Source organism: Echinops telfairi, unplaced genomic scaffold (assembly GCF_000313985.2).
Source record: "Echinops telfairi isolate 266 unplaced genomic scaffold, ASM31398v2 ScPeMD7_1713;HRSCAF=2227, whole genome shotgun sequence".
In the NCBI taxonomy this organism is placed as follows: Eukaryota; Metazoa; Chordata; class Mammalia; order Afrosoricida; family Tenrecidae; genus Echinops; species Echinops telfairi.
Window position 1 is genome coordinate 10,338,014 of NW_022105611.1, and position 16,776 is coordinate 10,354,789.

At 39.5% G+C, this 16,776-nt stretch overlaps 1 protein-coding gene across 3 annotated transcripts; it reads left to right on the top strand.

Moving 5' to 3' along the window:
• Positions 1–239: 239 nt before the first annotated feature.
• CCDC90B (coiled-coil domain containing 90B) lies at positions 240–16,272 on the top strand. 3 transcript variants are annotated; one of them, XM_004708860.4, is made up of 9 exons: positions 247–593; positions 3,566–3,685; positions 5,125–5,228; positions 7,942–8,043; positions 9,042–9,083; positions 9,158–9,229; positions 10,012–10,065; positions 12,607–12,721; positions 15,838–16,272. In XM_004708860.4, the coding sequence occupies exons 1-9, from the start codon at positions 497–499 to the stop codon at positions 15,891–15,893; spliced, it is 762 nt and encodes a 253-aa protein (XP_004708917.2). In that variant the 5' UTR covers positions 247–496; the 3' UTR covers positions 15,894–16,272. The 3 variants fall into 3 exon arrangements, with proteins under 3 accessions (XP_045149157.1, XP_045149158.1, XP_004708917.2); XM_045293222.1 differs by lacking the exons at positions 12,607–12,721; positions 15,838–16,272 and adding an exon at positions 11,083–11,256 and having other exon boundaries at positions 240–593; XM_045293223.1 differs by lacking the exon at positions 7,942–8,043 and having other exon boundaries at positions 243–593.
• The last annotated feature ends 504 nt before the right edge of the window (positions 16,273–16,776 follow it).

The following is a 16,776-nucleotide window of genomic DNA, read 5'->3' on the forward strand; positions in this document are numbered from 1 at the left end:
CGAAGTAGCAGAATGGTGAAACAAAAAGAAGGCCTACAGTTCCCAGAAAGCCTGGGCACTGTGCGAGCCCCTGGCACGCTCAACCCCCAAAGACTACAAACCCCACACTGCCGGTGGTAGTTCAGCCCCTCCTCCCCGCCGCCCCAAGCGCGTCGTGGTTGGCCCTTCTGTGGCGGGGTGCTTGCTGTAGTACGCACTTCGTTGCCGAGACACGGGCACCGGAAGGCTCTCCAACGAGGTTCCGTTTTCTCCGCGCGGTAACGGTGTGCCCGGGTGGGGAAGAGACCGTGGGAGAAGCCAGAGAAGCCCAGCCATGCTGATGAACTCCGGCTCCGTCCACTAAGGGACCCCGGTTTCGAGCCTGGTCGCGCGTTTGTGGCCGCGCTGGGAACTACATTTCCCAGCATTCCCGCGGTGACCAAACCATCTTTCCCAAAAGCCTGAGCGTGTGAGTCATGCAGACTTCCGCATCGCGCCCGCGGGGAAACGGCACGAAATGAGTCGCTGGGCTTTGCAGTTCCTCCGCTGTGAAGGCTGCGGGGGCTACCGGATTTTTTCACCCCGCAGGCGTTTCTCGCCGGCCCTGCGGAGAGGTGAGACTAGGCGGCGTGTCACGGATACCCGAGCTGCGCTGTCGGGAAGTGATGCCCGCGTGGCGTGCCTTTTCCGGGGATCCCGGGCCGGGGGGCCACGCCCTCCTCTCCAGACCGGGGGGCGGGAAGGACCCGGACCGAAATAAGGACCGAGGGTCTCAACTGAAAGCGAGTTTCTGAAGGCCGGCCGGGTGTTCACGCCAGGCTTCTGTGTCCCTTTTCTATGCAGTTCTCGGGTGCAAATGTAAAGAAGTTTGCCTCTTTCGTGATCTATTCAGACTTCCATGCCACCCACTTGGCTGGCACATGGTTGTTTGCATTGTGTTCTAAAGAACATCTGGCTTTAAAAAGGTGTTTCTGTGGTCTTTATTTTCGAAGACACACACCTGCCAAACTAGTACAACATTAGCATTCCTGAATCCCTTAATTCCTTAATCCTCCAATCACCAAATGAACAGCATCCAAAGGCATCTGCCGCTCTCCAGCTCCACATTTATTTGTGCCATTTTAAACTTGGTGCTTCACTTGACTCCAACCAGCTCCAGGCAAGGAAGGCTGGAGATGTTGACCTGTCTGTAAAACAGCATTTTTGCTGCTAGCATCATTCACAGGGCAGTTGGTGATGCAATTGCTTGTTAAACCTAAGTCCACATTACAGTGGACTTTATTTTTTAAGATATTAAAACCACTTGTAACTTCCAAGGTACCTCTATGTAGACTTGAATCTCCCATTTCTGGATCGATTGAAAAGATGAATAGGAAGGAATGACATTTGCTTTATGATAGACTAACAGAAAAGTAGTTATGCTTATGGTCACAGCTATGTCTTCTAAGTACCTGGATGAATACATTAATTGGTTCATGATCAATAGGAGACACAGCATACAATGACAGAGATCATAAACTGAACCAAACACCCTGAGACAATGAGTTACAGCACCTGGGGACTCAGGGCCAGAGTCTCAGACACCAGGGTTAGCTGGCAATGGAGTCCACAAAGAATGTTCTCTCTCCATCGTTTTTTATTGAGTAGAACATGACTGGGGCCCTAAAAGCCCATTAGCATCCATGTTAGGTGTAACCTTGGGACTCGGTTGGAAAGAAGAGTAACTCAAGCTGAAGGTGCATGGAAACAATTAGACTAATGGACCATGAGATTGGCAGTCTCCAAGACGCTGGGACCAGAAAAACTAGATGTTGCCCAGCTACCACTAACAACTGCTCTGAAAGGGATCACATTCAAAAATCGTAGATAGAGCGGGGAGGAAATATGGAACAAAACAACATCATAAAGACCAGACCTACTGGTTGGATTAAGCCTGGTAGAACCCTTGAGACTGTGACCCTTAGCCACCAGTCAGGTCTGAAACTGAACTTACCCTTGTGGTTCAATTTTCAGACAAATAGTAGGAGGCTTCAAAAAAGTCACGGAAAAATTCTACCTTTTAGTTCCATTTTGCCACCAACTGAAGCACTCTTGTGTAAGGGGAAGGGTAACACCAGGGAGGTACACACACTTTAGAATAATCAACCATGGAGATCGACATGGCAGCATTTACCCTTGAACAAAGTGTTAGGAAAGGAGGAATGGGATGAAGTGGAATAAAGGATGTTATATATTGTGGGATTGCACCAATGACGTGTGTGAATTGAGTGGAAAACTGATTTGGTCTGTAAGCCTTCACCCAACCACAGTCAAAGTCAGTAAGAGAGCACATGAACTTTGAAGTCAGATGACCTGCTGACTGCTAGTGACTGAGACATAAGCAAATGTAAACCTGTATGAAAAAGTGTCATGGTAGAATTAAAGTATCTCCTATAGTACTTGTGTTCATTGTTAGTTATGCTAATTAAAAGTTAACTTCTTTAATACATGGTATATGAGCAAAATCACAATAGCAAATATCTTTTAGTGAAAGTCATCAGAAATATATATGGAAAAAATACTATTATGTTTAGATTAAAAGTTGAGAATTTATTGAAGGAAGATAAAAACCTCATTTCAAAAGTGAAAAATTATTCCAAAGGTTCCTGCGTTGACACCAGTAAATGATTTAAGAGTTAAAATTAAATTCTTACATTGATTCAACAATAAAATACTTTGATCCTACTACGTAAAGGTGGAGATACAGTAAAGACTCAAGGCCTTGCAACACATTCTGGTTCAGAGAGACAACAAGCAAGATAATGCCAGATTAAAGCTGAGAATTATGTAGGAAATAAACTAAATGTGTAAGAATGGGAGGAGAGAAGGCTGCTTTAGGTAATGGCAGTGAATGAATGAGCTCTACAGAAGGTTTCTCCCGAGCAAAGAGGAGATGTGGGCAGTAATTGGAAATGATTAGTGATACCAAAGCATTTGAGGTTTATGATTGCACACTATAGACTTCCCAGGAGCCCTGGTAAGCAGCTAACTGGACGGTCAGTCCTTTGAAACCACCAGCTGCTCTGCTTGAGAAAGATGAGGCTCTCTGCTCCTGTCTGAACAGCCTCAGAAACACAGGCGTCTGCTCTGCCCCATGGGGTCGCTATGATTCAGAATCGACTGGCAATGAGTTTGTTTTTTGGGAGTAGGGCATAGGTGTTTGGAAAGACTTTCAGATAAAAGGAACACCGAGTAAGGTAGGTTGCTTGAGATACATGGAACTAAGTGTATATGAAAAATCCTGTAGAACCTTAAATGTGATTCCTCTCTTAGTTGCTCCAATAAGAAAACTCGTTTTTTTGTCTTTTTTATATTGTGAGGTTGTCAATTTTTAAAAAAAATCATTTTATTGGGAGCTCATACAACTCATCACAATCCATACATATATCCATTGTGTCAAGCACATTTGTACATCTATTGCCATCATTGTTCTCAAAACCTTTGCTTTCTACTTGAGCCCTTGGTATCAGCTCATTTTTCCCCTGCCTCACGAACCTTTGATAATTTATAAATTATTATTTTTGTCATGTAACTATTGTCTTTTCAGACTTTTTAACCACTACAACCAAGGACGGATATGATGTTAGGCAAGTGGACATAACTCCTTTAGAGCAACGGAAGTTAACTTTTGATACCCACGCCCTGGTTCAGGACTTGGAAAGTCATGGTGAGAAAACAGCTTTCTTGAAAGTAAACAACACTCATAGTAAATCACCTAGCCAAGATCCTAGTAGGAACAGCTGAAAGTGTTAGCTAGAGGGGCAGAATATTTTAGTCATTAAAAATGGTATTGCATAAGGAATTTTTGCTAAGAAATGCTCAAGATGTATTAAGTGAAAAAGTAATATAAAAGTGTATGTGCAGAATGCTTCTAGTTACCAGAATGTAAAAATGAAAAGAAAAACTAGTTTGCAAGTGATATTAAAGTCCACACTGAGGTATAAATGTGGAAGAAATATTATTATTTAATTACCAGATGTTAAAGCAGCCATTTAAGTGAAATTTATTGGTACAGGAATAGAAAAGTAGATTTAACAGAAAGGAATAAAATTCAGAAACAACATACAAGAGGGCTTCAAAAAGTCTGTGTAAAAATTCCGTTGTCTGGAGCCCTGGTGGCAGAGTGGTTATGTACTGAGCTTTGAATGGCCAGGTCAGCAGTTCAAAAGCACAGTTCTCTCCAGTGAGGAAGAAAGGGCTTAACTCCCCACCCCATCCCCAATAAAATGATCTTAAAAAAAAAAAATTCCATTGTCTTTCAATTCCTTCTTTCCACAAAATGTTTGAAGCTTCTTCATGTATATGAATATATATATATGTGTGTATACAAGGGAAAGTTTATGGGGAAAAATCTACTATATCTTAATTGCATTTTTCCAAGAACTCTGTGAGCCTGTATGTGAATTTAGCATGTGAAAAGGCATTTCAAATTTAGGGAAGAAGGGCCTATTGGATAACAGACATAAATGACTAGCCATTACAAAAAATAAAAATAATAATGCAGCCTTCATAAAAAAACCCAGATAAATTAAAAACTAAGATAAAAAGGAAAGACAAAATTACCAAATACTAGGGTTCAGACTATTTCCTCAAAGCAAGGAAGACATAAAATTCCAAAGTAGTGACAGAAGGCTGATAGCTGATTACAGACCCATTTAAATCTGCATATCAAAAGGTATCATACATAAAGTTTAAAATGTTAGCACAAATGATGTGAACCTACTTTGTTTATATAACAAGAGTTCTTATTAATAAGTAAAGACTATAATCACAGAAAACAAACAAATAAAAAATAAATATATGTAAACATGGTTGACCTCATTACCAACTAAGGAAATGCAGACTTTATGTAAAAATCAAAATAATACAATACCATCTTTATGCTAGTTATATAGTCAATAATTAAAACAAGGAATAGCCAGTTTTGATATAGATGCAGGGTAAGAAACCAGTAAGAACTGAAAGTTAAAAGACTAATTTAGCATTATCTGCCAATTTTTAAATTATGAACATTTTTAGAGTAAATTTAACTATTGAGGAAATTGATTCTGTCTATTCTCGTAAAGCTGGGCACTTTAAAAAAATACGAATATTTGCTGCTTACAGGATTTGACAAAGCACAAGCAGAAACCATCGTATCAGTCCTAAGCAGTTTATCAAATGTCAGCTTGGACACTATCTATAAGGAAATGGTCACTCAAGCCCAACAGGTAATGCATTCTTTCTTTTCCATCTAATTTCCCCAAAGCTAACCTAAAAGCTATACGGATTTGCTGAAATTTTCAATGATAGGATTTTCTCTTCAAATTTTAAGGTTTTCTATAATAATACAAGGAGGCTTCAAAAAGTTCATGAAAAGAAATTCCATTATCGTTTCATTCACTTTTCCAGGAACTCTTTGAAGCCTCTTCTGAATAAGGTACCTTGGAATGACAGTAGTAGATCAGTGGTTCAAACGAACCAGCTGCTCTGTAGGAGAAAAGGCTGGAGATCTGCTTCCATAAAGTTTACAGCCTAGAAAACCTTCGAGGGGCAAAGTCGAACTCTTGCACTGGGCTTTCCGGCCTGACCTTTTGGAGGCAGCTCTCCAGATAAGTCTTCGGACACACCTCTGGATGGAGGTGACCCATCAGCCTTTCCACTGAGAGTTGAGTGTGTTACTGTTTACACCGCCCAGGGTATTTTTATTTTCATTTTACAGATGAAAGCAGGCCAATACTGTTATATACCTTCCCCCAAGTCTCACAGGGTTTGGGATTCAAACCTAGACAGCCTGACTCCAGAACCCACAGTTTGAACTAGTACTTTCTGTAGCTTTGCCATCATCTAAAGATTGTTCTTGGGGAAGATGTGTATTCCAGCTTAGGATCCCGTTCTTGTTTTGTGGCAGTGAGGGAGTAAATGAGTTTTTAAACCCTGTTGGTAAAGGAGATAGTTTACAAGCTTACCTAATTTTAAGAAGTTTAATGGTAACATTTTTATTTTCTTTGTAAGGCTGCCTTAATATTTCTACAAAAATGTCTCTAGCGAAACAAAAGCTTATATATCTTATCAGGTAGAAGCCAACCATGTTTTCTATTACATATTCTTTGTAGTGTCAACTGTAGAAAAAATATCTAAGGATTTCAGCAAAGTAATTTTATACTCGTGTATAAGCCGAGTTTTTCAGCACATTTTTAGTGCAGTTTTTGTGGTAAAATTAGTTGCCTCGGCTGATATTCAGGTCAGCTTATACTCAAGTATATACGGTACAGTATACTGACAAAAAAGCTGTTATTTAAATACTATGTATTAGTCTAGGTACTTTGGAGAAACAAATCCACAGCAACTCATGTATAAGAGAGAGTTTTATGCAAAGAAAAGGTGCATCACGAAAACATCCCAACCCAATGCTGCCCAAGCCCACAAGTCCAACATTAACCCATACCCAACACCAGTCCACAAAGTCCTTCACCTCACAAAACAGAGGCAATGGTGCCGACTGCAGGAGGAAAGCTGAGTCAGTGAACGTGTAAGCATCTCAGCACTGGCAGGGGTCTCCACACGGCTGCTCCAGCACCCAGGGCTGCATCGGGATAGATCCATGCGGCTTCTCCTTGGGGATGTCTTGTAGGAAGTCAATCTTGCAAGCTGAAGCAGGGAACTGCTGAGGCAGCTTCACCCGATGCCACCATCACAAAACAAGAGACCCGAGAACTAGAAAGGCGAGGCGTCACCACCCATTTATCCCTCCGCCTTTCAACCAGCCCCACATGTGATTATTGGCCAGGCTGGCACAATTAACTAACTCATACTTCTACCAATTTTGTTTTACTGTTAAGTAACCCTAGTGGCATAATGTTATGCATTGGGCTGCTAACTGCAAGGTCAGCAGTTCAAAGCCACCAGCTGCTCCTCAGCAGAAATGGCTTTCTATTCCCATAGAGTTACAATCTCAGAAACTCACAGGGGCAGTTCTATACTGGTCCTGCAGGGTGGCTATGAGTCAGCGTCGACTTGATGCCAGTGAGTGGTTTTGATTTTGTTTTACTGCCTGGATTCTACCAGGTCTTACCCAAGATCCTACAATTTTCCAATGGTAAAAAGCCCTCGAAAGCACAGCAGCAATGGGAGATAACAACATTAAGCATTTTATCAAATCAGATGACACATTACATTGGGTAAATCTACTGCACAAAGTCTCTGAAGTGTTGAAGAGCACAAAGAACGTCACTTTGGGGACCAAAGTGCGCCTGACCTAAGCTGCGTATTTCAGTCCCCTCAGACGCATGTGAAAGTTGGACATTGAATAAGGAAGACCAGATTCAAGAATCAATGCATTTGAATATTGAAAGTACATGGACTTCCAAAAGAACAAACAAATTATGAAAGTAACATGAACTGCCAAAAGAAAAGACAAATCTGCCTTGGAATTGGTGTGGCCAGAGTGCTCCTTAGGGGCAAGGGTGGCAAGACTTCATCTCACATTCTGTGGACATCTTGTCCGGAGAGACCAGTCTCTGGAAAAGGATATCATGCTTAGTCAAGTCGGGCAGAGAAAAAGAGGAAGATAGACAGATTGACATAGTGGCTGCAACAGAGGGCTCAACAACAATCGTGAGGCTAGTGCAGGACCTGGCAGTTCTGTTGACTCAAAGGTCTGTTATGTTGACTCTCAGGGTCACTATGAGTCGGAACCAACTTGACAACACCGACAAGTATTTCATTGGGATTCTTTTCATTAAAACGTTTACTTCTCTTCATTGGAAAATACTTTCTTTTCCTTAAAGCTTAGTTTCCGTTTTGTTATTCCACATTTGTAGGCTTTATAAGTTTTGTTGTGGTTTTTAACTTAGTCACCAACAGTTAACATTGCATATTAGAAAAGCATAATTCTGTAAAGGAATAGCATTCCATAGATTACTAAGTTATTTTCTTTTCTAGGAAATAACAGTACAACAGCTAATGGCACATTTGGACTCCATTAGAAAAGATATGGTCATCCTAGAGAAAAGTGAATTTGCAAATCTGAGAGCTGAGAATGAGGTGGAGCAAGTTTTAAATTATTACTAATAAAATAACATTTCATAAGCATCCTACTTTGTTAATAGAATCAAATAGCAATGTACATGGTTATTAACAGGTTTTAGATATACTGTATAGTTAATCATAGAGCTGAAAGTAATAAAGTATTTTGTATTTACTTGATCCTGTACTTTCATCACTTAAGATATTTTGTCACTTAGATAAACATAAGTTCTTAGAATTAAGTCAGAATTTTAAGTTATTAAATTTGTAGGCTTAAAAAATAATAATTTATAAATAATCAAGGGTTCATGAGGGAGGGTGGGGGAAGGAGGGAGAAAAATGAGAAGCTAATACCAAGGGCTCAAGTAGAAAGAAAATGTTTTGAAAATGATGATGGCAACAAATGTGCTTGACACAACAGATGGATATATGGATTGTGATAAGAGTTGTATGAGCCTCCCAATTACAAGGATCTATATGTGGCCTCCTCCCTGAGGTTGGACAACAGAAAAGTGGGTGAAGGGTCTCGGGCAGGGCAGGATATGACGAAATAAACAATTTATAAATTATCAAGGGCTCATGCAGGGGGGAGGGAGGGGGAAAAAAAAGAGGAGCTGATGCCAGGGGCTTAAGTGGAGAGCAAATGTTTTGAGAATGATGAGGGCAATGAATGTACAAATGTGCTTTACACAATTGATGTATGTATGGATTGTGATGAGTTGTATGCACCCCTAATAAAATGATTTTAAAATTTTTAATTCAGAAAGTTATTTTTAAGAAAATTTAATTCTGGAACTTAAATGTATTTTCTACTGTTTTGGTCATAAAAATTATTTTCTGAATTATATGGGTTTGGGGTAGCTTTTGGGGGGGGTTGTTTTGTTACTTAATTTTTCTTTTTTAAATTCTGCCTTAGTAATCTAGAGATTGTCCAAGTTTTGCTAATTCAGGGGTTCAGAATTTCTGAATCAATAAGAAAGTCTTTTAATGCTAATTGTGATATCTTTTACACCTAGAAAATGAAAACTGAATTAGACCAAGTTAAACAGCAACTGATAGTAAGTAAAATTTTTTCCCACTTCAGAATATTTTATTGAAGAATATTTTTTAACCTTTTTCTTTTTCTTTAAAGAATGAAACCAGCCGAATCAGAGCAGATAATAAACTAGACATCAACCTGGAAAGGAGCAGAGTAACAGATATGGTAGTGTGCTTTCTTAGTTCACTTACTTTCTTAGTTACTGTGTCTTTTTTTTTTGCTTTCATTAGGATTTTATTTAAGAAGCATCTGCTCCCCGGGGCAGGGATGTTAGCGCTAACATTTTTATACCTACCAGTATTTTGTATGTCCCGGAGTTTTAAATAAAAGCACCTTGTTGATTCAGAGTTCCTATTTTTCCCTCTGCGTTCTTCACACCACAAGGTCAGGTGTGTGCACCTTAAGCTCCCCCACCTCCCTGAATTTCATTCTGCCAGCCTCCTTTTCTTGCTGGGGCAATCTGCAGGGAGCCCTCTTTGAGCAGAAAGGAAGATGTTTTGGAACGGTGCCCTCTTTGGTTCTCTGCCCTGCACCCGTGTCCAGAGACATGTTTTGGGAACTAGTTTATGCTCCTCAGCGTTGAAACTTGTCTCCCGTGAGCTGCCCTGGGAGACTCTAGGGCTGGCAGTTTACCAGCTGACTTCCGTTAAATCCCTCACGATTTGGTGAATGGGTAGTAGTGTGCAGACAGAGGCTCTGACATTGTGGTCCCCAGATCAGCAGCATCAGAATTACCTGTGAACTTGTTAGAAAGGTAGATTCTTAGCGTTTGACATGTCCAGGGAAGCAGCAAGCTGTTTTAACAAGCCCTAGGTTATCCAATGCATATAGAGGTTACACATCTCCTGAGTTTATTGCATGTTTTTTTTAAGGGTAAGACCAAGTCCTTTTATAATTCCCTACATTTATTTATTTCTTTTAACCACCTACTGTCTCATATCCTTTAGTTTACAGATCAACAAAAGAAACTTATGGAAGTAACCACAGAATTTACCAAAAAGGTAAGCTACTATCATAAAAATGTCTCTCTTGAAGAGCTTTTTTGCTTCATATATCTGTTTTTATTTATCCCATATTTTGGACTTTAGAAGCTAACCTGCCCTATAGAACCCATGTTTTCCACAAAGCTGTTACAGTCAACATGCTTAGGAGGCTGCCACTAGGTAGATAGTAGTAACACTTGACCTCTAAGTCAGAAACACACTTTCCATATACCATTAAAAAAAAACCTCATCGCCACTGGGTCAGTTCTTTCATCGACCCTGGAGGCCAGATTAGAACTGCCCCTGTGGATTTCTGAGACTGTAACTCTTTACAGGAGTAGAAAGTCTCCTCTTTCGCCAGCTGGTAGTTTTGAACTGCTAACCTTGTGGTTAGTAGCTCAGCAGGTAACCCATTATGCCACCAGGGCTCCTTCTACATAGCATACTTAAGGGGGGAGGGGGGAGGGACTATTTTGGCATAGAAAATAACTTTCAAAAACAAGAATTCAGTATATTCCTAAAAATGATCCATAGTTGGCATTTAAATAAATGCTTCTCTTAAATTTTTTAAATAATAGTACCATATATACTCGTGCATAAGCCAAGTTTTTCAGCACATTTTTAAAAATCATTTTATTAGGGGCTCATACAACTCTTATCACAATCCATACACACATCAATTGTGTAAAGCGCATTTGTACATTCATTGCCCTCATCATTCTCAAAACATTTTCTCTCCACTTAAACCCTCTGCATTAGGTCCTCATTTTTCCCCTCCCTCCCTGCTCCCCACTCCCTCATGAGCCCTTGATAGTTTATAAATTGTTATTTTGTCATATCTTGCCCTGTCCGACGTCTCCCTTCACCCACTTTTCTGTTGTCCGTCCCCCAGGGAGGAGGTCACATATAGTTCCTTGTCAGCACATTTTTAATGTAGTTTTTGTGGTAAAATTAGATGCCTTGGCTGATATTCGGGTCAGCTTATACTCGAGTATATACGGTTAATACTTACTGAGTGTTTATTATGTATTCTAGGTTTTACTTCAGCCTATTAACACATTTAATCCTCAAATCAGCCTCTATGAGGTAGGAATGCTTATTTCCATTTGGAAAAGGAGGCTCAGGAAAATTAAGGTTACCCAGTTCTTAAGAGTTAGAGTGGGGGTATGAACCTAGGTTCTCAACTCCTAACTATTTACGTGCCTTCTCGGGAACCCTAAATTGTAATCATTGCCTGATCTCTATGATGGACCTAAAACCCCACTTTTCTGACTCAGCCTAATCCTTTGGTTAAAAGTTAAAAGCCATTTGGTCTCTAGTCTTAACAGAAGAAGCATCTTTTTTTTCTTTTTTTTGGCTTGTAATGTGATAGAAGGGAAGGTCCCATTTGCCCTAAAGATCCTGTTCTCTCACTTCTTGACCAGATACAGGAGGCAAAACAAGAAATCGACAGTTTCTCTCACAGGTAGTTTCTGAGTACCAGGTCCCCTCTAATAATTTCTCCTACCCCTCAGCTCCTATACACATAACCTTCATGTTGGCCATCACATATTTCAGCCAGCTCCTTTGGTCTTATTATAAACCTGGCTATTTTGCAGAATATATTTCAAATTTGAACTGTGTTATCCCAAGGACTTTATACACATAAAATAATAGTTCTGAGAGTAAAGTTTGTGCTTGCCCCTCCCCCAAGAAAAGGCTAAATTTTATGAAATAAACGTCACAACTGTTTGCAACTACATTCAGACAAAAGGTTATTATTACAAGCTGAAAATTAATAACAATGCTGTTGTTAATTGAAAAACTGACTACCATGAGTTGATTCTGACTCATAACACCCTACAAAACAGAGAACTGACTCCCACGGGTCTCTAAGACACAGTGTCTGGAGTAGAAAGCTTCTCCTTTATCCTGAAGAACCTTGCAGTTAGCAGCCCAACTTGATGGTCTGGTAGGTTACCCATTGTTGTGCCGTCAAATCTGTTCAACCCATAGAGAAGCTTAAATACAACAGAATGAAACATTGACCAGTCCTGTGCCATCCTCATGATTTTTGTAATGGTTGATGTGCTTCTTGTTTTATCCACTTTTATACATTACCCTGAGGCTATTGAGGAACCCTGATGGCACAGTGTGTTAAGTATTGGGCTACTAACCAAGAGGTTCGGTCCCACCAACCACTCCAAAGGAGAAAGTTGAAGCCGTCTTATGTCCATAAATATGTATGGCCTCAGAAACCAAACCCTATGGAGAAGTTCTGTTTTTCTGCAGGATTGCTGTGCGTCAGAATTATCTCAACAGCAGTGGTTTGTTTAGAAGGCTTTCAGTTGAAGGTGTAAGGTATATGGTAAGCCCAAGTGGTCTCCAAATATCAAAGTGGAAGAGTTGTGTTTCATTAGTTTGTAGTGTTCATTTAATGTGAATTTTTTATACCACCTTGTTCCTACTGTGCTTCCCCAGTTAAGACTTTGTGATGCATAGTTATCCCATAAGTATTTATAATATAAAAATGTTTTGTTCATAATACAGAATGGAAAATTCTGTTATTGTTTTCTACAGGATAACCAAACCAAAAGTGTTATTTCAGAAACCAGTAATAAAATTGACACTGAAATTGCCTCCTTAAAAACACTAATGGAGTCTAACAAACTTGATACAATCCGTTATCTTGCAGGTAAGCTATTTTTCAAAGAAATTACTGCTGTTTAATTTTCAGATCTGTTAGCTCCTCTCTCCCAAGGAGCTCTGTCAGCACAGCAGGACAGAAGAGCAGTAGCTATCACAGCTCCTTCGTAGCGTGGTCCCTGGAAAGCTTGAAGTGTATCATAGGTGATTCCACAACTTAGTAGTAGAAAACAACATATGAAAGCACAAGTACAAAATAATGTAAGGATACACCTGGTGTTCTACAAGTGAAAAGGTAAAATTTACTTTCCATCCAGGAAATTGATTTAAGAAAATAAGGTAGATATTCAGAGACAAAATATTGAATTCTAACAATCCCTGCCCTTCCATAATTCAGTTGGAGTAACTAAATTCCCTTTTATGCCTAAGCTAGTTCAAGTTGCATGTATACTCCTAAACTAAGAGTCCTGGCAGACTGATACATACTCAGAACCTTATAACCAAATTGATTAAGATTTGAGCAAAGATTTCTTCTCCAGAGGAAATATAAGGTCTTTAACTCTGGTACTGTGAAAGCTAAACTGGGATTTTTTTACACCCATTTTTTTGCTCATGATCAAAAATAGTCTGTGAATTTTAGCTAAGTGGGACACTTATATGCATTAAACTACATTTCCAAAACCAAACATGCTGTCACTGAGTTGATTCCAACTCATAGCAACCTTGCATAGGGTTTTTCAGGCTGTAAATCTCCAAAAGAGGAGAGCCTCAACTTTCACCTAAAGAGTGGCTTGTGGGTTCAAACTGCTATCCGTAGAAGTAGCAGCCCATGCAGCAGCCCCAGGCCCCCATTGTTCCGGTTTGCACAGCCAAGGGAGATTATCCCCTTAGTTCCACTTCAAAAAACCCTAGAAGGCATCTAAATGGCCCCTCAGGGTCACTGTTGCACAGGAGGAGTTTATAAGACATTGTATTACTGCCAACATCTCAGATATTCTAGGATCCCTTGGATCCATTTAAGACATTAATTAAATCTATAAATCCCAAACTCACTGGTATCTAGCCTATTCCAACTAAGAGCAATCCTTTTTAGGGTTTCCATGACTGGAAATCTTTACAGGAGCAGACATGCATGTGAAGCAATTGGCAGCTTCAATCTTCTCTCCGTTTATCATGATATCACCTACTGACCGAGTTGTGAGGACTTATGCTCTCTTTGAGTTGTTATCCATACTGAAGGCTGAAATCCTTGCTCTTCATCAGCAAGTCCTTCAAATCCTGCTCACTTTAAACAAAGGTTATTCATCTGCATATTGCGGGTTATTAAGCCTTCCTCCAATCCTGATGCCAAGTTCTTCATACAATCCACTTTCTCTGATGACTTGCTCAGCATACAGACTAAGTATGGTGAGAGGGTACAACCTGACACACACCTTTGTTGATTTTAAACCATCTAGTACTCCTTGTTCTGTTTACACAGCTGACTTTGGTCCATGGACAGGTTCCACATGAGCACACTGAAGTGTTGAAGCCCTGGGATAGTCGATTAAACACAACTAAACATTCTCTGCTTTCAACCAAGATCCATTTGACATTAGCCATGATATCCCTTGTTCCACATCCTTTTCTGAAGCTGGCCCGAATTTCTGGCAGCTCCTTGTCAATGTATGACTATCTTTTTACATTCTGTTGGATCACCTTTGGGATGGGAACAAATAAAGGATTTCTTCCACTCATATATTCATGAAAGGATTTTTAAAAACAAAATTGCCCAGGTAGCTAGCTGTCATCCAAATGTTTTGGCATAGACAAGTGAGTGCTTCCAATGCTTCATCAGCTTGAAACATTTCAATTTGTATTCCATCAATTCCTAGAGCATTTGGTGCGGGGAGGGGACCTGGGGAGGAAGGAGAAGGCTAATGCCATCAGTGCAGCTTTAACATCTTCCTTCAGTACCATCGGTTCTCGATCATATGCTCTATCCTAGAAAGACTTCATCCTTTTTCCTGGGACCACATAAGAATTTTACTTTGAAAGGAAGAAAGATGAGGCTTCTACTCCCTAAAAAGTCAAAAGTCTCAGAAACCCTCGGGCAATTCTACCCTGTCCTATAGAGTCGATATGAATTGGGATAAACTTGCTGGCAGTGAGCTTGGTCTAAAGTTACTTTGAAAGACGTAACTTCTCTGTTTTTAGTCATATGAATTTACGCTTAATCTCCCAGTTTCTTTTAAAAAATCTTTTCATGACTATTGGAACAAATTTGAAACTGGAGAGTTCCTAAAAGCCTCACACATTTTTGGCTTCTTAAAGGACATCCACCCAAGGTGAGGTAACACAGAGCAGGTGATGTATTAACTATTAAAATCCGATGCCCTTTCTGCCTTTTAACTTCTACTTCATTTGAGTTTTTTGAAGAGTTTCCACTAAAGCTTCATATTTTAGTTTGTAAAATGTTAGTAGACATATTAAATGAGAGATATGACCTTTAAATGTACCCAGAAGGCAAAGTTATATTGTGTGCGTGATACAGATGTCTGTTTACTACCTGAAATACCGAACGTAGGCAAGGAAGCTTTCATTTACTAGAGGCTCTAAAGTTAGAGTTTATACTTACTTGAAGTTAACACTGTGAAAAGGGCTAATGCTAAGGACTTTAAATGCTGTTTATGGATTCTAACAGACAAACTACATGGTTTTCTTAAACACAGGAAACATTTAAGCCTGAGCAATCCCATCCTTAAGGATATCCGTTGTTTTTAGTTTTATTTTCTAGAGCAGGGGTTGGCAAACTTTTGAGAAAGAAGAGCCAAACCTGTCCCTTACAACAATTTAAAAATTATTCGAGAGCCATAAATATATTTTTACAAACGAAATCACCATTATCTGAGTAATATCCTTTTAGAATTTTATAAGTGAAACTATGATCGTTTTATTTTCATGTTCAATTTTACTTCAGAGCCACATGTACATACCAAGATCCCCACATAGAACTTGAGAGCCGCAGTTTTCCGACCTTTGTTTTAGGGGCATGAAAACCCTAGAGTAAAAACGTCATATTTCCCCTAATTTGCTCTTTTTTTAAGATTGAAAAATGATGTTATTCATTTTATCTCTGCAAAATTATCACAAATACTTGACTGGTGATGTAACTTCTGTCCACAGCCTCGGTGTTTACTTGCCTCGCAATAGCCTTGGGATTTTATAGAATCTGGAAATAACAGAACTACCATATTGTTCTTTTGCTGTGGCTCTTGGCTGCTTAGGACACTACATTAAGGATTGGTAACAAGATTACTTAAAGCATTTTGGACTGAAAAGAAGTGTTTTAGCATAAGATCTAATTACTTTTGTGATGTTGAAAAGCTGTTCTTCAAAACCCGATTGCTTTATGATAACGAGGCTATTTTGCCTCCTATCGATAGTTTCTACTTCATAGAAACTGAACCAACGTTTTCTTGTTTGCTTAAACTCAATACTGTTTAAACCAGGACTTCTTTATGCTACGGATTTGAAAACATGTTCCAAGCCTATATACTCCATATTGCATTCAACTTGCATTTTCATATATAATAAAAGTTGTTTGAATTTTTAACGTGGCATCATAGTACTAGAATTTTGCTTTTATTAACTGTTTTTGTTTTGTGTTTGGTAATGAACTAAAACAATACATTTTAAAATAGTGTGCACTGGTACAAGTATATATAACATTCAGTGTGAAATCTGTAGAGTTGCTAAATACTGTGTTCTGATTATTGCATGAATTTTCCCAATTAATTTACAAACACCAGTTTACCAGCATTTCTCAGGAACCCATCTTAATTTATTATAAAAATAAAGGTTTTAAAGACAATTCACTTAAATTCAGCAAATATCTGTTGAAACATGATCTCCCCCCACCCCCCCCCTTCCTACCTCTTTTATTAAATATTTCTATTGGGGGCTCTTACGGTTCATATCATAATCCATATATTCATCCAGTGTGTCAAGCACATTTGCACATATGCTGCCATTATCATCTTCCCACTTGAGCCCCTGATATCAGCTCCCCATTTCTTCCCCCTCCCTCCCCCATCTGCCCTCCCTCATGAGCCCTTGATAAAT

What these genes read in the sequence shown, in the direction of transcription:
- CCDC90B (XM_004708860.4), top strand. Translation starts at nt 497, where the DNA reads ATGAGTCGCTGGGCTTTGCAGTTCCTCCGCTGTGAAGGCTGCGGGGGC. An exon ending in AAGTTAAACAGCAACTGATA is followed by an intron (nt 9,084 to 9,157) that starts GTAAGTAAAATT and finishes TTTTCTTTAAAG; the next exon opens with AATGAAACCAGCCGAATCAG. An exon ending in GGAGCAGAGTAACAGATATG is followed by an intron (nt 9,230 to 10,011) that starts GTAGTGTGCTTT and finishes CATATCCTTTAG; the next exon opens with TTTACAGATCAACAAAAGAA.